The sequence below is a fragment of the Cloeon dipterum genome, chromosome 1, assembly GCF_949628265.1.
Source record: "Cloeon dipterum chromosome 1, ieCloDipt1.1, whole genome shotgun sequence".
In the NCBI taxonomy this organism is placed as follows: Eukaryota; Metazoa; Arthropoda; class Insecta; order Ephemeroptera; family Baetidae; genus Cloeon; species Cloeon dipterum.
The window spans coordinates 34,655,222-34,679,831 of NC_088786.1; the positions used below are offsets into that span (position 1 = coordinate 34,655,222).

General features: G+C 43.7%; 1 protein-coding gene across 6 annotated transcripts; it reads left to right on the forward strand.

The window, feature by feature from the left end:
* The first annotated feature begins 485 nt into the window (after positions 1 to 485).
* Positions 486 to 23,882, forward strand: LOC135935067 (long-chain-fatty-acid--CoA ligase 5). 6 transcript variants are annotated; one of them, XM_065477152.1, is made up of 13 exons: positions 623 to 653; positions 1,997 to 2,083; positions 15,038 to 15,189; positions 19,500 to 19,623; positions 19,738 to 20,007; positions 20,066 to 20,265; positions 20,586 to 20,786; positions 20,851 to 21,068; positions 21,120 to 21,270; positions 21,328 to 21,606; positions 21,674 to 21,817; positions 21,922 to 22,095; positions 22,161 to 23,882. In XM_065477152.1, the coding sequence occupies exons 2-13, from the start codon at positions 2,077 to 2,079 to the stop codon at positions 22,296 to 22,298; spliced, it is 2,058 nt and encodes a 685-aa protein (XP_065333224.1). In that variant the 5' UTR covers positions 623 to 653; positions 1,997 to 2,076; the 3' UTR covers positions 22,299 to 23,882. The 6 variants fall into 6 exon arrangements, with proteins under 6 accessions (XP_065333218.1, XP_065333224.1, XP_065333232.1 ...); XM_065477146.1 differs by lacking the exon at positions 1,997 to 2,083 and having other exon boundaries at positions 486 to 653; XM_065477160.1 differs by lacking the exon at positions 623 to 653 and having other exon boundaries at positions 1,987 to 2,087.
* Positions 23,883 to 24,610: the final 728 nt, after the last annotated feature.

Sequence of the window (24,610 nt, forward strand, 5' to 3'; positions counted from 1 at the left end):
AAAAACTATAACGACAATCATAAAGCCACACATTAAAACGCAATGAATCCGCAAGATTTCCTTGAGTTCAATGCGATGCAGAGCCACTGCCGCCGGGAAATTGTCAATAGCACAAAGTTTATGTGGAAATTTTCCTGGAATTTATTATCTAGAAGCGTGAGCAGCGGAAGTGCCAGGGAGCGCGGAAATCATGCCGATGCTATAGCTGCCGATGTGTGTGTGTCCGCGCCTTGTGCACTTGTCGAGTGCAGACGCACAGAGCCGGACGTTGTCTATTTTGGTCCAGCCGGCCGGCCGGTCGACCGCGAATTCGAACGGAGCGCGCGCGCGCCTCCAGAGACAGCAGGGCCGCGGGGGTGCGCGTATCGATTGCCGGCAAGGACAGGGGGTGACGTAGCCCCGAACACACCACCACCCTCGGACCAATGGCAGCCGCGTGACGTCACCCTGCGTATGGATCGGCCGCGCCGTTAGGCAACCACTGCAGCAGCAGCAGCAGCCGTGTCTCTCGGCTACGGTGCGGTGCCGGTGCAGCCCCAACCAGGCCATGCCTTGCCCCCGTGCTAACTGCTGACCGCCCCCGACCTTAGACACACGCAACTGTTCGTATTTTGCCTGCACGATGGACAGCCGGGACGAACAGTCTTATTTTGGTGAGTGGAATTTGTATTTATTTTTATATTCTTACATTTTAGTTTTCGCCGGCTTTCCGGGGATGGTTGATTCGCACCCCGTCACACAATTTGCTGTTTGAAAACTCCTTGAATTCGTGCATAGAGTTAATTTGGCGTGACCTCTGCCGCGGGGAGGCTCTTTTGTCCAAGTTGTCGCTCTATACCGATCAATTTTTCACTCTATTTAGAGTGTATATAATATTCTTCCCCGCCAATGAGGTTAGGACACAATCAAATTTCATAAAATTAAATTTTTATTAAAATTCAGCCAGAGAAAAACGCCTTTTTTAATTATTGAATACAAAACGTTGCTAATTGAAGCCTTATTAAAAAAGTCCTTTTGTATGGCTTTGCGGATAACTCTCTCTGCGCACAGAATATATCTAAGAAGAAGTGTTCTCTCTCTTTCCTGACAAATCAGAAATAGCCAGTCTAAAATTAGCACGTTTGCTTTGATCTAAATCCGTAATTTTCAAACATCAAACCTTACAATCAAACAGACACGGAAAAGCCGACACGTATTCATTTCGCACGGTGCGCAGTGCAGCCTGAGAGGCCGCATGCAATTATTATTACTATCCCCGTAAAATCGAAGCGTGTCAGCCGGTTGATTTTTAATTTCGATCCGACCGAGAATCGAGAGTCGAGCGGATGTATCAGCCGTAAACAAAGGGGATCTCAGCATGCAGTGCACATATTAGCGAGGCCCTTTCCCTTGCTGCTTATTTTTGCTTGAAATGTGGCTGCCTGCTGAAACACCACATGACCGCTAATAGGACTCCGCGGAGCTAGATGGCACGGAGGCGTGCGCGCCGGCACCACTCGTGTCTGCTTTTCCTGCAGAGCCGCAGCTCTGGTGCTACAGTAACGCGCAGAACGAAATTTCGTATCGTTCTAGAATATAATTGGTCTTAAAAAAAATAAAGAAAATCTGAAAAAATAAAATTTTTTGCATTATTTTCAATTAAAAATCAGACTCACTCAAATTTAAAAAATTAGATTTTTTTGCTATGCGTACAACTACAAAATTAAAGTTCTAATTTTTATTTTTACTTTCCTGTAATTTTTGGTAAGGCTGAAAAGAGCATAAATATATTTTAAGTATCTATTTACCGATTTATTCGTACCCTTTTGATCTCTGGACTCGAGACTGAATTTTATCAACGAAAAACAACCAACAGCTGGCTATTCTTTTTCGATAACACCATTAATTTTGACACGCTTGTATTGCACTCACAATATTCACTTGATGTAAATCATAAGCTGTGTCTGGCTCCCATACACGAAAATTAGTACAGTTTTTTACTTTTGTTGTTTGGTAGCAAACTCCACGAGAGAGTAGGTTGCACGTGCAGTCGACACGAGAAGCGTCCAGTGAAAATTTCCACACTTCTTGATCGAAATGCCTGGTCAGTAAGTTTCTCAAAATTTACCGTCCATATTTACTTGATAATGCATGCTTTGGTTTTTTGCACCCACTTTGATTTCATCACAAAAAGTTGCTATACACATTCGCATGATGTTGTTAGACTGAATTCTTCGGAATAAATTGTACCGCTGGTCGACCCGCTATGAATGTAATCCGCAAAGGCAAAAATATGTGAATGCTCTTCTCGCGGATGTGAGATAGTGATATATCTCCACGTGGATGAGATATATAGGTGCTCGCTCCGCAACAATGCAGCGGCATTGTTGCTCCTAGACAGCAGATTCGGTTTATAATTTTATCTTCTTATATTGCTCCCATCACAATCTGAAAAGGGCCAAAAATTTCGCAGTGCAGAGTAAGAGACTTGTTATTTTTCTATTTTACATTTTTTCAGCTGATTCTAGTCGTCGGTCTTGGTTGGCTAACACTATGAAAAAAGCGAATCGTGTGCGGCGGCCGCCACCGCCGCATTTTCATCGCACGAGCGCTTCTACTATACTCTATTGCTCATTACGTATCGGCGTCGTGGCTGGCGGCTGGGTCATTGACTTTCTCGTCGAGTTGCATGCTTAAATGGCTAAATGCATCGAGTGTGTATTATTATATATATACATAGTTTGCTTGCTACCTGCCGACAACGAAATTTGGGTTAGCCTGCCTGCCACCGCGCGTTTCAGAAGCGTTTTTCAATTAAGCCACGCGCGCGGCTTCGCCCTTTTGTCCAATTTCCTTTTTGTTGCGCCTACCTTGATTGGACACGGCGCGCACCATGTAACGGCTTTTGTAATTGATCTCTACGATCGGGCGTGGTTTTTCTATGCGCTCAAGTGCCGATCCTATAGGATTGTTGGCATCGTAATGACAATTTTATCACAACGAGATGAAAACGGTGCCGTGTTTAAAAAACAGGCAGACTCTGATTCAGCACTGCCAAGTCAGCGTCGAAATCGCCGAGAGAGACACTTAGTTGACGCGTTCAAAAGCAAGCCGAGCCAAAGTGTAAACATATTTTTCCAACAATCTTTTGGCATCGCGGACAAGACATTTTTGTTGTATCTGCAAATCTGAAGTTTCAAAGCTGGCCTCTTTTTACAAAAAAAAAATGCGTGCTTTCACGACACGCGAGGGTGAAAGTTTGAAATTTAACACTGACGATGAAAAAGATAATGCGATCAACAGGGGCGATCGAGATAATTGGAGGCATAAATCGAGCGACTGTCTCGGCGGACAGAGAGCCAGAGAAAACTCGACCGCATCTTTCGGCTTTTTTCGCTTGCTCGCTCGCTCGGCGAACCAGGATATGCATTCAGAGTTGGTTGAATAAATGCGCTTATTAAGCACGCCATACCAACTCGGTCGGACACTTTACACAGGCGAGAGAGCAAAGCAAGACGATAATTTATAGTGTCAAACCAAACGCGGCGAACAATAATATAATCGCGTGGTCGGTCGGTCGAGAGCGCACTTTCTTTCTTTCTTTCGGCCAGATTTGCCGTAAAATTATCTCCAGCTGCAACAGCAGGTTGATTGATGTGTGCTTACCGGGCCGTCGCGAGACAAAATATTCGATTTGCGACCTTGCTTTGCGTTATTCAAGCCCCAAACTCGGCCCTGGAAGCGAAGGGGTTTTGCACGTACGCTCTCAGATGATCATTATAAAAGTATTATGTGACTACGTGTGTTATATAGAAACCGAGACTCGAGAGCTCAGCCGTAATAACGCCGCAGCCATTATAATTAATCGCACGCGCTTCCGACGCTCACTTTTCTCCGCCAAAATAAAAGTCATTCTGCCCAGCAGCTGCTGGCAATAAAGTGTGGCAAATTGAGACAAAAAGTGCCGCGACCAAGAGAGAATGAGCTCCTTGTTAACCGAACGAGACCGAGCTTGATTGCTTGAGTAATGCCTATTGCGTCAGACATGATTAGAAATAGAACCCAGTCGTGCATCTCAATTTGCATATAGCTAAACCAAATTCGATTGTTTCCTGGGAGATTTATTACTGTGCGGCACAGCCTTTTAAAACTCAGACAATTAAGGTTACCAGCAGTTTTGGACCTGTTCTATGCATCCACATGTCATTAAGATCTTTTGAGACTAATGAATTTATTCTGAAATGATTAAAAATAAACTCCTTTAAATTTTCATGGAGAGTATTGTAATGGAAACTATGGACACTAATTAAAGAGGAATGATACTGGAAAAGCCTGGAAAATGCTTGTTGCCAATGCATAAACTCATCGCTTAGGATTCAGTTAAAGCCTAAATTGACCTAAGGAGCGCTGTAATTTTTTGAGAAAATTGGCTGGAAAGTTACCGTGCTTTTCAAATGGTAATGGCTGTCTCCTTACTTGAAATCCGATTTAATTTCAAAACCAAGAGTTTCCCCAATAAGTGGCATACACCGTTGGACAGATCTCGACGAGAGGAATCGGAATATTCAAAGAAAATATGTTCAAGCACTGTACATTTTTGAGAAAATTGGCAAAATTTGAATTTTTATTATAGGAAGGTCATTTTTTTATTATTGAAAATTGTTGAACAAATTGTTTATCGGTCATTGTTTAAGGCATCCAACAATTTAAATAGTTTTCAATTGTTGCCCAGTATCATTCCACTTTAAATCCCGATTTGACCATTTTTCTCAAAAATTAACAAGGATTGGAAGTGGTTTGTTTCAACAATACCGCTCTTGTTGTGATTTATCTAACATGTGTTATTGAATTTTTCCTTCTATGAAAAAAAACGATTTTCAGAAGGCAAACGAATTCGGAGGCAAATTAGATTGAAAAATATTTAAGACACCAGCGGGGTCCAGATGTGCGATGAAATTGGTTCGCACTGCGCAGATCCAAGATGGCGTCTGAATGTGGTAAACAAAAAGATCTCTTTGGATTGCCGTACGAGTGTCAAGAGTTTGTTTTTACGATCCAAAAGACACAATTAGTTAAGAGTACTGCAAATTATGTCAAAATATTGACGAAAACTTGGCTCTTTTCGCGTGATTGTCTTTCCGAAACCATAACTGCGCATCGCACAAATCTGGACACTTTTTCTCTGTATTTTATTTCAGTTTCAATAATCAACTAAACAGTTATCTCCATATTTTTCTTTGACAAGCAATTAAATTGTCCCGACTTTTTAAGACGACACTCCACACTGCTTAAGTGCTCATCAGTATTCCTTGAGCGCGCCATTTGTCCAAACGCATAAAACGCGTGAGTGAAAAGGCAGCGGACAAAAGTTGATATGCTCATCCTCAGAGCGTAAATGTAAAAGAGCAAGTATAGCATTCGGCGAAGTCGCCAAAAGAGAGAAATGAGCCATAAAGCGCTCGCTCCACGCTGGCTTGATCCGCACACACTCTTTCGAATACGTGCAAAACAACGGCCAAGATATTGTACAGTTAGCAGATGAAAGAGGCAGATCATTGATGGGCATACAATAAAAAATAGCATGAATATATATGTATATGTATACGCAGACGACGAGAGAGAAGAAGAAGAAGGCCTCGCTCGTGTCTCCCTCGCTCGATCTCCTCTCTCCCGCGGCTGGCAGGCCCTCACAGCGTATATCTGGCCTATTAACGTTTTATTTCGCTCGTGATTTTTTCGCCAGCCTCCCCTGATCACCCACACAGAGGAGAGATGTCTTACCGTTATTTGTAACAAGTTTTAATAAACCTTGTCGGTGATGTGCGAGAACAGCTGGCCGGTCGGCCGGTTCCCTCGGCGCTTCCAATGTGTGTTCTGTTCACGCGTCGTTTGCAAATCCAATTTCAAGTGATTTCCAACACTTGTCGAATTTAATTGACTGCTCGCTAATTGGGCTGCTCAAAAGGATCAAGCGATTTGTTGCCGAGGCTTGCAAATTTAATAAATGTGCCAAAATTTAAGTCTGCTAAATTTCAGCGCGTCCGAACAAATTAACAATTATTAAGGTTTATGAGTCTTTTGGATTAAAAGGGATATTATTAATAATTAAATTTAATCAAACACTAAAATATTGTTTATCCTTTTTACGACTTGAAACTAAGAAATTTATTTCTTTGTCCTACTAGGATTTGCAAAAACAATTCTTACTTTTGCGTATGAATGACAGGGTATTTTTACTTCAATTAAATTAATTATATTATAAATTATAAAAATTGTGCCCGGTGTTACTCAGTAAAGGATAACCTTATACTAATCTTAGTTTATCACAAAGAAAACTCTGGGTTGGTTTCGGAGACTTTCTACTGGTAAAAAAGGCTAAGATATTAAAAAATCTGCATTTTGGGAGGAGTAAATATTTAAAGCAATTTTATTTTAAATTTTAACTGAGTTAAATCGATCGTTTTGAAAGTTTTAATTAAGCTTGTGCGTGATTGAAAATAACTATAAGTTAGTTTCCAAGTGGAAGAAATACCGAAACTAATTGGGCAATTTCGCGCAAGTACTCCGGCCCATTTACTATTTTCGAGCGAAGCCAACTGCAATCACTTCAATTATTAACGCCTTGTTTGCTTTTCACAAGAAAGCAGTGCGATTTCACAACGTGTGCGCGTACTGCTCCAAAAATTGGTTGATTCCTCACTTCTTCGGTCCGTGAGAGGAAATTTGCGATTAGGAAAAACTGCTGTACGCGGAATATGTTTACGACTCGCGCACTGCAATTTATAAACTAATTATCGCCGTTTGCGGGGTTTCAGCCTTGACTGCATTACGTCACTAAGCTGCACTTCACATGATCTTTAGCGAAACTTCCACTTAATGAACAACGCAGAGAAAGACAGGAAAATACGCTGCCGTATATGAAACTGCTCTCGGGCAATGACGAGACGAATAAAACTCTTGCAAAATACCTGCAAAATGTTGTAAATTCCCCAACCGCTGTCCGACGGCAGATTCAACATTTTTTTTTAAATTTCAGCAATAAAAAAATAATTGGTCACTCCCGAGAGCATTATTTCTTAAAATGAGGGTGCATTTATTTCTCGAGTGCTCAAGTTGGAAGTGGTTACTGCTTGACAGGCTCGTCATTTGCCGAATATTCGCGAATTTGACCTCAAGCGCCGATCCTGCTGCTCTCGGCTCGCAAACTAGTTACCGTGTGCCTCACAAACGAGAAGTAAATATATATATATAGACAAGACTCAACGTGTCAGTCGATTGTCTTCCTCTCATTGTGCCTCAATAAAAGACGTACAATTGATCCGCAAGCAGATGACTTGCACGCGGCACAATTCGATTATTCTTCGGGCACAAATAATAATCGTGCCCGCCGGACATAACTGAAATGTCTAATGGCACGGAGAAATGCGTGGCAGCCGAGTGAAAGAAGAAATACACACATTCGAATGAGCTCATTGTGCAGTGATGAGTGGTTCTTATCGCACCTCTCCGATCGGAAACACGTATACATAATGTAATATATAATATATGAACGGCTAACTCAAAAAGAGCATAACTGTGGATGTAGCATAGCATTGCTCGTTATTGCGCAGCAGCATCACCGTGGAAATCCTCTTAAAAAGGTATTATATACCTCTAATATCTGATGAAATAAAATCAATAACGGAGTCCTGATTGGCTCTACTGCATTCGATCAAATTATATAATACTATCACAAATTTTCGACTAAATTCAAACATTTTGAGATTGAGAAAGACGCAGAGGTAATATGACGAGCCAATCCTTCACCTCGTTGCCTATCCAAAAGTAAAGGACTTGAAATAATGAAGAAAATATTTAAACGCTTGAACACGGCCTGTATCATTCTAATCGATTTTCAACATTATTTGCTGTTTAAATACGAGATTAAAACAAATTTCTGTCAATATCGATCAATGGGTAATATTTGACAGGCTAAAATCCGTAAATTTAAACCTTAAGGGTTTTTATTGTTAACCGTAAAGTTAAAAGAGCGCGAATTTATAAATATCCTGTTTTTTTTATTTTGTCAAAATAGACAGCATGTATTTTTTGTCGGAACAAGACTGCCAACTAGTATGTCTTGCCGTGCCGTGTCCCTTTTGGCACAGAAGTTGTATTTCAAAATAAAAAATTAAGTAGCACAAAATGTTCTAGCCGTTAAATTTTGATCAAACGGGTTTATTTGGAATAATAAATTTACAAATTTGTTAAGGGGGCTTAATAAGCAAAAATTAATCAGCTCAACAGAGGTTCCATAATAGATCCGCCGAGCGGATAACATAGAGGGCCCCGATGTAGTCATCTTTTCGCCTCCTCGAACCTAGATCTTATATTGAAACACCAGACCTTTGCCCCTTAAGCCGCTGGAAAGGTGCGAAAATCAGCAAGTGACGAGTATGTGCCGGTGCGCGTACCAGCCAGTTGAGCTATTTGAGCATTTCGAACCACTATTTATCATCTCTGACATTAGGCAATTAGAAATTGGTCCAAGAAATTATCTTCCATTGCTGTTTAAATTTGTGTATGGTTAATTTTTCCGTTGATCACTGACAAAATAAAGATTTTAATCTTATTTGAAGAATATTTCAATGTGAAGAAGATTTTTTTTTGATCCGGACCGGGGAGGGCGCGAACTGTGCTGAAACTTGGGTCCCAATAACACCACGAACCAGGCCGCACATTTCAGGGACCCAGTCCACCCAAGGGCCACCTGCCTCCGCACCGAGGACATTTTTTGAAACGCTAGACATTCGTCCCGTGATGCCAAATTTGATTTCTTGGCTCTTCAGTTGAGGATGACACAATTTTGCACTCCCAAAAAAAGCGGAAGGAGCAACACGAGGAGAGGTTTGGTTGCTCCAGTTCGCATCAGGTGGGGGCGAACAGGCAAGAAAGAAATCTTCAACCTTCAATTCCAAAACAGCTTTATGGAGATCAATCGCGCATAGTTCGGGGGCAACCCACATAACTAAACGTAACAATACGTAAACGATCTAGACTAAAAATATAAAAGAAGGATGAGGTGGCCTGGCGAGAGAGGAGCCCGGTGACCGCAAAATGCGATGATGCTGTGTGTGTTACCAGCTCGGCGAGATTACATGACCCTTAGGTGGTTATCAGGGATAGGAGTAGGAGGTTGAATAACCGGGCCAGGAAGGTATAGGAGGGCGGGCACTCGCTCTCTGCTCACTGCTGCTCGGCACTCCAGCCAGCGATACGCCGCCGCTCTATGCCTGCCTGACGGTGCTTTGTTATTGTTGTTGTGCTCACCGGCCGACCAAGTGACTGAACGTGAGAGTATAGCAACGAGTGAGACTCAGTAGTCGCTCGCCAAGAGACCCACTGACTCGCTTTTACACACTGTGCGAAATAATGCAGAAGAAAAAGCGACAGATCAACAACCAGCAGCTGCAGCAACAGCAGCAGAATGCCAAGAACAAGAACAAAAAGTACCAGAGGCCCAGACGAAGTAAGCCCGAATTTTTTTCTCCCAAATTTGGTGGCTGGATAAATTTTGCGACTATTTTTACAGAGTTGTGATCAATTTAACCTTCGGATTTTGCGTTCATGTGGAAAATTATTTATTTCCTGTTTCTTTATGCTCGCGGAACACGTTCTTCGCATTGCATCGCGTGAAGAGCGTACAGTAATTATAGTCTAAACAAGCTCTCGCCTACTATGCATACAATTTAAAATTAAAATTAATTCAAATGACATTCTAGATTTCCATCACGGAAAACTGCTAATTTTGGCACGGGAAGTCTTTTTAAATGCTTTTGACGTGCAAATTTCAGCATGCAGAGTCTAGTGTCCTATGAAGCAGAGATTGTTCGAGATTTGCATGACAAAAGTCACGTCGTTCTAACTAACAACAAAGCTATCGGGTGTATGAATAACTCGCAAACTCGAAAGTGCACGCTCGGCAAAAAAGGAAGCCTCTCGCTTTAGCACTTTTTGCGACGTCGCTGGCGAAAATGAGTCGAATAAAATGCGTCACGCTCAGGATGACGAGAGTGCAGCATGTAACTCACAACAAACCGGCAGTGTGTGCATTTATTCCTGCTTCGTGAGTGAAGCAACTGTCACTCGTCGTTGCTGCTGCTGCTGGCAATTAGCATTCAGTACATTTTGTTTCTACTCGTGGAAAAGATTCAAGGCCATCGCTTTGCAAATAACTCGCAAACTGAATAAATTAAAACACGCTCGTCCGCGGATGACGAAACATGAGCGTTTGAACTTGCTCCAATTCTGGATGCTCCACCTGCTCACTTGGCATTATTTGAGACACCAGGATGTTTTCGGTTTTCGGTCCGGCCTTACATAAGGCGAAAGCAGCTTGAATAATATTACGCGTTGGTCGGTCACTGCGTGCGCTAATATTTTTTTTTGCTTTCACGAAATGGAGAGAAGAAGAAGAAGAAGAAGTTGACCAGCGAGCGAGCGAGCGAACGCCGCGAGAGAGGAAAGAGCTCGTTGAAATAACTGGGGAAGTAGGTTAGCCTGCCAAAATATGATTGTTCTCGCTCATTATTTTGATTGCCTCTTTCTCTTCTGCTGCATAACATGCGAGTTGGATAACGCGTACGTCTTCCTTTGTTTTCCAAACGATTTCCACAGCATCTTTCTCCGCCTCGAGAGTGAGAAAGATATAGCTAGGGATTGTCGTGCACTTATAAGTACAAGCAGCATAAATAAAACGTCAGGCAGCAGCATAAGCCGACTGACGCCGCGCATTCGCTTTTTACTTAAACTACTGTACACGTACATATGTGCGCTGGAAAATGGATCAAAAGGTGAATGAATCCGAGAGGTCTGCTCGTCATAAAAGGGGATACATTCAAATTGATGCGAGTTTGATGAGTTTCAGAGGCCAACTTTTATTAATATAATTGGAGTCTTCTTCCCTACAAGGGCAAGATCACACTGAATTTAAATTGGCTCATCAAAGGCAAGTGGAAGAAAATGGCAAATAAATATTCGTCATTTTGCTTTGAGTTAAAAAAATTCTTATTAAATTCTGTGTTTGATTTTGTCTTTTCCACTCAGACTTCAAAGGCTTAATTAGTCCCTTTTTTATAAAAGGAAAACAACTCAATATTTGATTTCAAATTTAGACTCGTCAAAGGCAGGTGGAAGAAAATAGCAAATTTTCGTCATTGAAACGTAAATTTGCTTTTAGTAAAAAATTCTTATTAAATTCTGTGTTTGATTTTGTCTTTTCCACTCCAACTTCAAAGGCTTAATTAGTCTCTATTTACTATAAACTCGATATTTAATTTCGAATTTATTTGTAAAAACTCGCGTAATGAGTCAAAAAAGAAGCTGCTGAAATTTAGGAAATTTAAAGCCAAACACGATGAAAACAGGTTAGTGGAAACGATCTCAAAGTCGCGTGATTATTGGACCAGCTCTTGGGCGTGTGTATCACTGTTTTTTTTTTCGTCGACGTGCTCTCTCCGCGGCGTGTCAGTGTGCCCGTTTCGTTCCATTCATGCTGATTTTTGCATTTCCTGATGCGGATCGAATTCGCTCGCTCGCTCGCTCGCGCGCTCGACGCTGCGTTTGTACACACACCGACGACGATCGCCGGCCGGCACTTCTCGCCGGGGTGACTGAACTCTCAATGGCGAACCGACGACGACGACGAGCCCTGCTTAATACTTTATTTTAAACGAAAAAAAAGACAAACAGCCGGCTTGCCCTGCGCATACTAATGACCCAATTTTCTCTTTTACGGAATTCCTAGCACACACTCTACGCTTAAGTGCCCAAGCAAATCTCAGTCAGTGTTCGCTGACGCACGCCAACCGCTGAAACGCACACCTGTGCGATGATTCTTATTGGGAATCAGACCTGCCTTCGAATTTAAGTGTGCCAATTACGTTATTTGTAGCAACCACAAATGTGAATGGATGTTAAATTGCTCTCTTTTTAAAAATAATCCTTGTAACGAGAAATAATGAGATTGATTTTTAATTTTTTTACAATCGAATTGAACACTTTCCGTTAATTTAGGAAATGTCACAGTCTCCCACTCACACTTTGGGAGAGTGTCATCATTTATTTGTTACATAATCCATGTATTTATTGGTTTTTAGTGTTCATTTCGAAACAAACTAATATTGTTTCACGATCAACTGCCTACAGCCGTGTGTGTGTGTAACCCGACGCTGCCTCCCCCTATAAAACGCATCCCCAAACTGCAGGGGGCATTTAATACGTACACACACTGCCGTTGAACGTTAGAGCTGATCGCAGCTGTTTTTGTCGTGTGGGCGAGATCAACCGGCGTGCGTGTCTCAAAAGTAAAACTCACGTACGCACTTGAAAATGGACAAACACGTGCTTCAGGCCTGCTCGTTGATGATGGAGGAGCGCAATTGTAAGTTATACACTGCACTTAAAATTTCATTTATCACGTCGGAGCAAAAACGCGCCGCGGCTCAAGTGTCTGTTAGTTTGTGTAAATTCAATTATAAAAGCATCAAGTGACGTGGCGCCGGACGTTTCAACCGACTCTCGCCTCTTTTCCGACGTCGCGCGGCAGCTGAAAATCTCCTAACAGCTGTTGCACAGAGAGAGGGCAAATAGGCAGGCCTATTTATTTTCGCAGCACAGTTATGTGCGGTGGACAGTTAAAGCTGCCATCCCGTCTTTGCATTATTCGCGCGCCGCTTGATGCCTTGAAAGCAGTTGCTGCTGAGTGTGCGAGTAAAAGCTTTTCCGACCAGCTGATATGGCATTAGACATACTAGTCTAAATGAAAAAACCGATGGGACAATTTAAACATAGTTGTCTGCTCGAACGGTACATTGGCGAAAATCACATGCCGACAAAACCGCAATTCGCGGCGAGGACACACAGAAAAGAACTCCATTTTTTCTTAAGAAACAAGAAAAACGGATTTAAATATAATGTCCAACTGATTCGTTCAACAAAGGTGTATATATTTTATATTGAAATTCTCCCATTAGCGAATTAACGCAATTTCCATTAGGAAGGCAATGCCATCATTGATTTTTTTTAAAATAAAAAACAGTGTGAAAGGGCACCAAATCTGGCAAACAACGTGATAAATAAAACCTTGCTCTGGAAAGCAAAGTCGAAATGGGTCCATATAGTCCACAAGTCTGAATTTAATTTGTTTATACTTGTTTATTCTTGCTTGTCAATATGTACATAAATACATTTAGGAATACAAATAAAAAGCAACAGTGCTAGCAATGATCAATTACCTGGGCAATCTCTCACCGCACTGAAAACACGCCACAGGTGCTATTTTTACAGAATTGGAAACTCGGCGACGGAGCAGTCCTTAAGCTCAGGTGGCAGGTCATTCCAGGGTTTAACCCAGGGTTGCCAAAAATCCCGCATTTTTTTAAATGCAGTGCAGTGGTTAAAAACGTTTTTTTCAATATTAAATTTACCATTTTTTTGTAGGCAATTTTATTTGTCATTAATTTTCTAATTATTAGCTTATATAACCTCGACTTGAAAAATTGTCAGAGATAAAGCTTTGGAGAAAAATAAACTATCTGCACAATGGAGGAAATTTAGACCACTCCGACCGCAAATTTAAGATTTTCATAGGGGAATAAATTAATTTTTTCCATTTCATGCGCAAGAAATTGGTAAAAAAAAACAGTAGTGAAAAAAACCGGGCGTTAAACAAATGCTACCCTGGTTTAATCGACCTGAAGGAGAAGGCTACGCGGTATGAACATTTAAGGACTTATTAATGTTTAAAATGAAGATGCAATACTTAAGAATTTAAAAATGAACACGGCTGAAACGCTTAAGATAAGATAATTTTGAGTGCCTGTGTTGACAAATTTTTTTTTCGACTGTTGACTAAGCCCTTAAATTTATAGATAAAACTGAATTTTGTCCGGAGCGTGCTGGTACATGTCTCTGGTGGGCGGTGATCCGCACGCTCGATTTCGCGTTCCGCGCTTTTGCACCCGAATTCCAAGACAGTGTGACCACAGGGTGCACATTCAGGCTAAAAAATATATCTGGCCTGACGTAAGGGAAACACCTCAACGCTGATGATGGATGGGGAGGCTTGAGAAATGGAAATAGCCGCGCGTGTCACTGTTAGATAAACAAAAATAGCCCGTGCGTCGCGTCAGGGTCAATCCAGCGACGAGAAGAACGTTCTTTTACGTTTTACGCCGAGCAGGTAGCGAAATTGAAGCGGTCTATAATTAAGAGATGATCCCAGCGTGCTACACTACTAAATAAAATGCCAATTCATCGGAATTGTCGGCCGCTTTCGTGCGAGCCGTCTGTACTTCTCAATGTGAGAGCAACAAACAAGCAGTTGGGCTCGAAAAACACGGGCCGTCGAGGAAGCCGCCAACTGATTCGCTCTTTACACACTTGCACTTTGGCGCAATTACAAAGTTCCCTCCTTTCGTTTCTTTCTTTCTTTCTGTTTGCCTCGTCTGAATCACGCGGCCCGTTTTACCTCCAACCGCTCTTGACCATTAACTTCTATCGAAAGACTAATCGAACGGCCGCGGCTGCCAAATTCCGATTTGTCTGCGCCGTGGACATTCTAGATGTGTTTGCATTGCCCACGAAGGTCAAATTAGTTACTAAGTGGCAGCAATCAAATAAAACTCGGCAGAAATAATTTTTTTAGATTAAAAAAACAGGTAAAAATACATTTCTCTCCGATGACTTGCTTTTACAATTTTTATTTTTATTTCCATCTAATTCAAATTAATTTTTCCCCTTAAACTATTATTATTTTTTAAATTCCTCAAGCTAAATGGAATGCATGGTTGTGGAATGACTGAATTTCTTTCCCGCAGTGGAGTGATAAGCGATTACAACAAAAATCACCACTCCAAAGCACAATTTCTTGCTGTTGGTCATGCCTGCATGAGCACACGATTGTTGTGCATGGCTCGTCGGCATCCAGATGTGGCAGTCCGATGCCTTTCCATCCGTGGCAACGACGATCACACAATGAAGAACGCAATCACGATCCCGATGTTTTCTTGGATTCCAGGTGATATGGACCAGTACCTTCACTACATCGGCGGACCCGCGGGAGCCCTCGCCCTGACCGGCGTGGCCGCCGCGTCCGCCTACTACCTGGTCAGCAGACCCACGCCTGAGAAGCCTTTGGTGCCTCTCGACGACCAGAGTCACCTTGTGCCGGTGAGTTTGGGGAAGTTTATTGTTTTAATAACGCATTAAGGAAAATTTCTAAACAATTAGTGGATGTTTTCGGTTTTTTCTATCAATTCACGCGTTTATAATTATGCAGACGTGGTATTTCTTACTTCTGTCAAGGTTGGGGTCACCTGAAAACGATGGCCGTGGTATCAAGTGGTTCAAGTATTTCAACCGCTGATTCGATAGCCTAATTTGAATTAAGTATTTATTTTAATACAATCACACGAAGTCAGGGTATTTTTCCAACCATAAAAAAAGCACAGTGCTCAATTTTTCCCTTTTTTACCAGTAATTTTTACTGCAGAAATAATCTTCTACCCTGGAGATGGACGAACTAACTCTCTCCGAGAATCGGCGGCGTTTTCAGGAAACCTTAGGCAAGTGTTTTTCGCACTTGCAGTAGTGGCGTCTCACGAGTATAAGTGGTTTATGGAGCCATAAAACAGTTTGCGAAAACGTCAAGCGACAAATGGGTCCAGCGCGCGGAAGGCATCCTTGTCCGAATTAGTAGTGCAGCGTGTTGTCGTTGTGAAAAACGATTCCTCGTAAATAAAAATAATTGGAACACCCGCGTCGTAAATCTCTCGTCCGTCGGACGGCATCAATATGCAACCGACGCTCGCGCATCTCGCGACTTATTTTGGGAGGCAACCCCGATTTTAATTATTGCCCAAGCGTGCCGCGGACACGCACGAGGTCGGTGTCATTAAAATTAAATTTCAGTGCGATTGAAAAATCCGCCGCCGAGAGCTGCAGACGGGGGAGATTCCTCCTCTGAAGATGGCGAAAGCGGCGATTAATCTAATTAAGATCGCTCGCTCTGTCCAAACCTTGGCTCCGATTTTTCGTTGCGCGCGCGCGCGCGGGCAGCTGCACTCGCGACTCAATTTACGGCCACGCACGAGATGATCGCGTTGAGATTCGGCGTTGAGCCAGTCCACGCGTAACTGATTTACAACCCTTTGTCTGCGCCTAATTGAGCTAATTTCAGACCCGATGTGCCACGCTCACTCGACGAAAAAAATTCCATCACGGACGGCTTCCTGAATTTTCAGATTTGGCGCCGATGCTGTAAACAGCGGACATTCTAGCACAATATTATAGATCGACCCTTTCAGCTGACACGCAATACTTGAACTTGACTCGGCGACCGAGCATTTAACCAATTACCGGACGAGCGGAGAACAAAGTCTCGACGCAGCAGTGAGACGTAATTGCATAGGCACATCAAGAGTGCTGATCTCGGCCCGAGGCGCAGTAAATTTAGTGTCGAGCGAGGCACATTTATCGCAGTCTTAATCACGAGAGCGAGAGAGAGCGTAAGAATAATGTTTACAAAACGCCAAATATATCTCTTGGTGCTTGCCTTATTCTGGCCCTCGGCTCGGACGCTCACTCACATTGTGCTCATAATTCTGCATCACCGTCAGCTGACACTTGCACACGCGTGCCCACTTATTATTATTATTGGCACGGGCGCCAAAGGCTTTGGCGGCGGTGTCGCTCGCGCTCGCGCTCGGTCACGCTCTCCGCCGCGCGGATTCCTCGAATTGAAAATCGGTGCGACATCCTAGGCGCAAAATGAGTCTGGCCGCGCGCTGATCGATTTTGCTAATGGCAGCCACTTTCGTCAACCCGAAATAGACAACAAACAACTGTTTCTTCCATGTTGCACTCGAAACGGACTTGGATTGGGCAAGGCCAGGCGTGAATGGAGATCTCAAAGGGTTTCAGGAATGCTTTTGACTTGACCACCGGGCGCGCGCGATGTTTACAAATGGCCCGGAATGAATGGCTGGCATTATCTCTCAACCCCCTTGTGCTTCGCACCGCCGCTCGGAAAGTGAAATTAGAATGTCAAAGAGAATAAAAAGAGTGTCGGTAATAAAGTACTTGGAACACTTTCAAACAAGACTGCGGCACGTCTGTTTTTTTTTCATGCGAGGGGAGGAGGTGTTGGAACGAATACTTCGGTTCTCGATTTAAAAATTGCAGCATTTCTCAAGTCGAAAAGTGAACTTGAGATCGAGCGCACGGTTGGAGTGACAGCGGCGAGAGTGCATGTAGCGCGCGAAATTTGGCCCCGTGCCCCGAGAAAACAGCAGGACCTTTGCAAGGGAGGGCCGGTGGGGCGGTGAGGCTGGTGATAGGGGCCAATTATAGCCGCAGACTCGCAGCTTGTGCCAGTGCTCACTCTGAATCGGTACACGCACCTCTCGGCCCTCGGACAACCCTCTCGTCATTATATCGCTCGTTACAATTAGCCGCGTTTGTAATACTTTCGTCCCTGCATTGTGCTCGGTCCGTTTTTAATTAGATTCAATGTCACGAAGCAGTAGACAATCAGCAGGGTCTCTTTGATTCGCTTCCAAGCCTGGTCTCATTTTTCTTTTCGAATTTTCATTTACGACTTAACGACCGTTGACTTTTATCGACGAATATTCCGCTTGACGCGCATTCTAGCCAGTGCAGTGCCTGAAAAAGCAGCTTGGTGAGTGGCTCCAGAAAAGTGCACCGCCATGAAGTGCCTTTCAGTGCAGCCCATGCGGCCGCCGATCGACATGAACAATCAGTCCGAGCTGATCAAAGTAAGTTATGTCGTTGCAAAAGGCGTGTGCGTGGCGTGACCAATTTCAGTTTTTCTAACTATAGCCAGCGAGGCCCGTGCTGCGCGGCCGATTGGCCAACACGCTCACTGTCTTCCTCGCGTCTTTTCTCTCGCCTAGACTAATTTATGACAGCATGTTTGCTGATGCGGCTTTGTCATAAAAAAAAACACATAGCCGCGCGGTGCTCGAAATAAAATAAGCAGCTTTCGAAGAGCACAATTTTGATGCACACAACAGAGAGATTCGCAGCAGCAGCAACACTTAACTCAATAAAAATGCTATTTTTAGTTTTATTGCTTGTGATTAACATCCCATGTGATTGATCGTCTGCTCTTTTGTGGTTGGATGACTTTGGAAAAAGGAAAAACGTTTCGCCATCGAAAGGTGAAGCGTTTCTCACGCGAGACAGGGCAAAAAGCGATTCGAGCGAATATTATATATACAGTTAGGCAAAAAGCAATCACGCTCGATCGGTGCCACATTCAGATCACTGCCTCTATTACGCCACGAGTCGGCAACAAAGGCGTCGATTTCCAACCCGCTGGCCGTGTTTTCGAATTCCGGGCCTCGGCCCAGATTTTCCACGTTGCTCAAGCTTCGAATTATGTTGTGATTCGTTGCTCCACCGCAAGAAAAACAGCCCATATTGACACAGATTGCGTTGTTTGTTGAACCAACATGCCGCGTGGCTGGTGCTTCGGGAGGAATCGACCGTTTGGTTGCTTGATGAGCACCACCTGGACCGTCGGCCGTCGCCGCTAAATCCGCTCGCGCGACGAGCAAATAATATTAAGAGCAGCAGCAGGTGGATGGCTTGAGAAACAGCCAAAAGCCACTGTCACAATGACTAATCACTGCACTAGGAACATACCAGACTTTTCCTATTTTAATGAACGATATTATCCAGAAATAAAATTCACGTCGTGACACATTACCGATTTAAAAGTCGACATCTTTCGGTGCGACCGTTTTAAAAAGCTAAATTTCACGTCAAGGGCCCTTTAGGCGCGAGATTTTGCGATTAAAAAACAGGAGCAGCGAGTCATTCATTGAGGGGCGGCCTGTCTGTCAGTCTGACGGACGTGGCACGACAAGTGTAATTACGCGCGAGCGTGCAATTTCTTATCTCTCCGCAGGCGCAATTTAAAATTATTATCCGGCATGTTATTAACGAGTCGCGGCGACCCACTACCGAGGCTGAAATGCGGCAAACCGATCGGATCGTTCGAGAAGACGCGGAGGAATGAATCGTGGATTCCAATCTCTCGCGCGAGCGCGCGCTGCGAAAGAAATCCCCGTGATAATGCTAATGATACGCTGCGCCGGTAAATCACTCGCGCTCGCTGTGTACGTAATAATAACAATGCGGCGCGAGTGTGTTTTGAAACGAAATTGCGAAACGCGGTTGTGTATGTAATTATCATTGTGTCTGGCGGCAAAAGTGCACTTTTTCAGTCACGATGCACCGAGATTACATTTTCGAATTGCTATGCTCGTCTCGCTGCAATTATCCCCTTTTGATGTGTCTTCCTTTATTGGCAAACACACGCCTGGCTAATTAGAAAGAATCGCAGTTGTTGTACATGACGAGAATTGCGAATGAGGGCGAGACGCAGTTTAATCACAACAATTGCCGCAAAGTAGGTGAACGTAATTGACTCATCTGGCAATTGCTGGTTGCAGGGACCGGAGCTCGTGCGAACCTCCAAGTTCTACAAAGAAGCCAAGGACGGAAAATTCGTTCGTCACCTTTTCTCGGACACAAAAACTCTCTACGACTCTTTCAGACGCGGTGCTAAGGAATCAAGTGAGTAACGAAAACGCTAAATGCAAACAACTTATATTCTCGAATATTTTATTCTTTTTAAAAAACCTAATTTGAATCCCATAAAAACGAGAGAAAATGTTTTTTTATTTCCAGATAATGGTCCTTGCCTCGGTTGGCGAGATGGACACACGAAACCGTACCAGTGGCTGCACTACAACGAGGCTCTCCTCAGGGCCAAGAACTTCGGCTCAGGCCTGGTCGCCCTCGGTTTGGAGGCGAACCCACACACGTTCGTCGGCATCTACAGCCAAAACTGCCCCGAGTGGGTTCTCACCGAGCAGGGCGCCTACTGCTATTCCATGGTCATTGTGCCCTTGTACGACACACTGGGCCCTGACGCTTGCTCCTACATCATCAAGCAAGGTGCGTACAAAGATTTTAAAACGTTTCAAAGTTCGGTTGCTAACTTGAAATTTTGCAGCGAATATTAATATCGTCGTGTGCGAGGACGACTCGAAATGCAACCTCCTTTTGGACCGTCCACCGAAATGCCTGACGCGTCTGATCACGATGAAAGAGGTGCGTCCGGCCACGAATCAGCGGGCGAAGAACAGAGGCATCGAGATCCTCAAGTTCGAGGAGGTTGAGCGCTTGGGCGCCGCCCAGGACAATAAAGAAGTCGTGAGTACCGATTTTACATCGTGTCTCTTTATTCTAAACGGCGCCGCGAGCGAGAAAGACGAATGCGGCCATCTGCGAGATGCCGCTTTTTATTGCAACACGTCTCTTTTAATGCTGCGCAGGGCAACTCGATAAAACTGTCACCGGCTTCCGCTCTGCAAATCGGAATTTTTCAATTACTTTCCTCGACACTAACGGCCGGATTAAATTATTATTTCGGGAGACGCCTTGCAGATGGCCGGTTATGCAACCTGCTCGCCTCAGAAGCGGCGCATGCTGCTTTGAGATGATTCGAATTTTCAAATAACCGCAATTTGCAGCCACCGAAAGCGTCGGACGTGTGCACAATCTGCTACACTTCAGGCACGACCGGCAACCCCAAGGGCGTGATGCTGAGCCACGAGAACGTGGTGGCCGCCGTGGCCTCGGTGATTCTGCAGTTGGGAGACCACAAAATCACGAGCAGCGACGTCATGATCTCTTTCCTGCCGCTTGCACACATGCTCGAGCGATGCTGCGAGGTGAGTCAATCAACCGCTGATTATCCAACAAACGATTCAATTAACGCAAAAAAATAAATGGCAGATTGGCATATACACCGTGGGAGGCTCGGTCGGCTTCTTCTCGGGCGACGTGAAAAGACTGTCTGACGACATGAAGGCGCTCAAACCCACCGTCACGCCTGCGGTGCCGCGACTGTTGAACAGAATTTTCGACAAGGTGCAGTCGGACATCAGCAACTCGTTCATCAAACGGACGCTGTACAACATGGCCATGAGCAGCAAGGAAAACGAAATCAGAAGGTGCGACATTAGAGGCGATTTTGCGACTGAATTTTAATTTTGGAAATGCAGAGGAATCATCAGGAGAAACAGCTTGTGGGACAAACTCGTCTTCAGAAAGGTGCAGGAGGGCATGGGTGGCCGACTGAGACTGATGATCGTTGGGTCAGCGCCTCTGGCCGCCAACGTTCTCACCTTTACCAGATGTGCCTTGGGATGCCTGGTGAGTGCCTCGTGATTTTAAATGTGAACCCCTCTCGTCATGACGAATTTTCCGCAGGTTGTTGAAGGTTACGGTCAGACCGAGTGCGTCGCCCCCGTCACCCTGACTGTGCAAGGTGACTATATCCCCGAGCACGTCGGACCGCCCGTGGCCTGCTGCTCGGTCAAGCTGGTGGACGTGCCAGAAATGGAGTACTTCGCGGTGGCTAACCAGGGCGAGGTCTGCGTCAAAGGCACTAACGTGTTCCAAGGCTACTTCATGGAGCCCGACAAGACAAAGGAGACGCTCGGAAAGGACGGCTGGCTGCACACGGGCGATATTGGCATGTGGCTTCCGGTGAGTGGTCGAACGACACAATAATGCAAGTCGCTCGCAGGATTATGCAATAATTCCCTTTCCACAGAACGGAACTCTGAAAATCATCGACAGGAAGAAGCACATATTTAAGCTGTCGCAAGGAGAGTACATTGTTCCTGAGAAGATTGAAAACATCTATATCCGCAGCCAATATGTCCAACAAGTCTTTGTCCACGGAGAGTCGCTCAAAGTACGTTTTAATTATTCAATGCTAAGCTATCGATTATTTTTTTTTAATTTATGGCTCAGTGGCTTTCTTTAAAACGCATAACTAACAATGCAAACGAATTGCAGTCATGCATAGTGGCCGTGATCGTGCCTGACGTGGAGGTTATCAAGCAGTGGGCGACAGAAAACCACATCGCCGGCACCCTGTCCGTGCTGTGCGCCCACCCTGAGGTGAAACGTTTAATCATGGACGACATGATCCTGTGGGGAAAGGAGGCTGGACTCAAGTCCTTTGAACAGGTGAGGCAACCTGAATAAAATCTGAAAAAAATCCGCTTGACCCCCATTTGGCTATTTCGCTGCAGGTCAAGGACATCTACCTGCATCCGGACCCATTCTCTGTGCAGAACGGACTGCTGACGCCGACGATGAAGTCGAAGCGGCCGCAGTTGAAGAAGTACTTCAAGCCGCAGATCGAGGACATGTACGCCAAACTCATCTAGATTCGCATCAGTGGTGGACAGTGGGGAGGGAGACTCTTTGGGGGAGAAGAAGCAGCCTTTTGATACTTAAGTGATAGACGAACGGGGGTAGAAGAAAGAGAGCGGGCGCAATTTAGTCATGGACTTGAAGTAGAGGCAGGTTTGCCTGCCGTTTTCCCCTTTGGATTGAAATCTCGTCTGTGCTTGTGATTGGTTTCGAATGTCTGGGAAATGTACTCGCGCGTGGATTTTCACGGTCAATTACTCACGCCACGTTGTTGTATCTCCGACCTTTTAAAAACCGTAACGCAAAAATGTAATAATTGAAATGCGTCTTCTGTCTTGTATAATATGTTGATTGCGAATCACATTCCTAAATATTGATATTGTTACACAGCTTTCTATTTTTAAAGTAGAAGTCCTCTACGACCCTTGTTGGTTTTCACTTATCCTGTACATTTTCTCACGTAGAAGATTGTTGAGCAATTCCGAATGATATGAATAATTAACACGCAGACAAATAATAATACTTACAGCAAGCAAATTAAGGTTTAATTTTGTGACGTGGAAAGAGAGCGCGTAAATCGTTGGGTCTGTAATTGGATTCTTTTCAGTGACATTTTTGCCCCCTTGCAGCGATTTTGAAGTTTGGGTTTTGAATTAGTCGTCAATGGTTGGTAACAGAAATAATGAGAAATACAAATAAGGAGTAGTTGTGTCAGAAGAGCTCACGTCTGGCTGTGCAGAATTATTTCAGTTCATGACATCAACATGAAAATAGTTTCTCCTTTTTTGGTGGTTGGTAATTTTTAAATCCCTAGTACGTGAGAACGGTTATATGCATAGCAAGTTTTTTTCGCCTTACTTTTCCCAGTCCCAATGTACACCCAAAAGTTTCATTAATAAAAAAAGTACTCGTATATATTGTTCTTGACCATGCGATATCATTTTTACGCCTCGCGTTGAGGCGCTGACTGATGAGAATCAGTACACAAAATGTAGTGTGCGGCAACATGTGAACCAAAAACAAGAAAACCAAATTCCAGTTTGCAAACTGTCATTTGTGGAAATCAACCAATCATTCTCGAGTAACCTTAGTGTATATCCGCAAAATTTAATCTGTACCAAATCTTAATATCAAGTCTCCTTAACGAGTAGAGAATCAAACGGTCGCAAAGCTGTTTTAGTTATTTACCGTGTAAATATTTTGTGAGCGCATTAGAGGTAATCAGTTGTTGGAGCTTTGACGCACCGGGCCGTTTAACAATGTGTGGACTGCAGATTCACTTGGAACAACTTATAACGGAGTGCTAGTCATGACTTCTTACAAGTTAGAGAGCGAGAGGAGGCACTTGGTCTGATCGCAATAAAAAAAGTGAAACCTAATTGGCCTCTTGTTACTACTTATAGCACTGTCATTGTTGATAGTTTGAAATTATTGAACTCGGCCAGCAGGCAGGATGCTTGGCACTGTGCGTTGGGAGGCTTCCGACGTTTTATCAAAATACAATACAGTCCATCCGTGTGTGGCAAGTACCCAGTGAAATGTTCCCAAGAGCTGAGTTCTGTTGACGATTTATTAATAAAACTTTGGAAACTGTTGAATCCTTTTTGTTTCATTTGTTTCACTATATACTAGCAAAGCAAAAAAAAAACATTTAAGTTTATTGAGTTTCATTCACGATATTTTTTTAACAAATATAATAGCACTCAAAAGGGCATCTAAAATTCAATAATAGACTTAAAAAAATAACAGCCTGTCAAATTAGGAGTCCGGCACGATTTTCGGGGTTGTATCAGCGGTAATAAGTATAAGTACAGCGAACTGTTGCTCTTGCTCATCGTACGTCTCCAAAAGAGCGGATTGACATGTGACGTTTTAGTGACTTTAAGCTCGGAAATGCGCAGTATAGTGTTTCCCCTTAAAGCTAGGTTGATGCGAAACAACAGCCAACAGTCACCAAAAAAGGGGAAGGAGTAGGGTCGACCTGTTGTTTCGCTTCTCCTTGCTTTTAGCTTTTATCTCCTTCACTCCTCCATAACTTCTAGATGTCGTACACATTATCACCATTATACAAGGTTCGCGTGAATAATTTTTCTTTCTTCTAAATTATCGTTAAAGTGCACGAATTTACTTATCAATATCGCAGAGGTTACTGTGACTGAAACTTCAGTTAAATCAGTGTAGCAACATAAATATATTTCTCGTTTTGCAGCCACCATATGGTGCAACGCCTCGTGTATACCGCCGTCGGTTATCTTATAACACCAAGAGCAACAGAGGAGAAGAGCGTAAGACAAAATTAGTATAAGATCATTGAATTAATGAGTTT

Coding starts and splice junctions, on each gene's coding strand:
- LOC135935067 (XM_065477130.1), top strand. CDS start 9,391: ATGCAGAAGAAAAAGCGACAGATCAACAACCAGCAGCTGCAGCAACAG. Junction 20,266..20,585: donor CCCAGGACAATAAAGAAGTC/GTGAGTACCGAT, acceptor CGCAATTTGCAG/CCACCGAAAGCGTCGGACGT. Junction 21,271..21,327: donor GATGTGCCTTGGGATGCCTG/GTGAGTGCCTCG, acceptor AATTTTCCGCAG/GTTGTTGAAGGTTACGGTCA.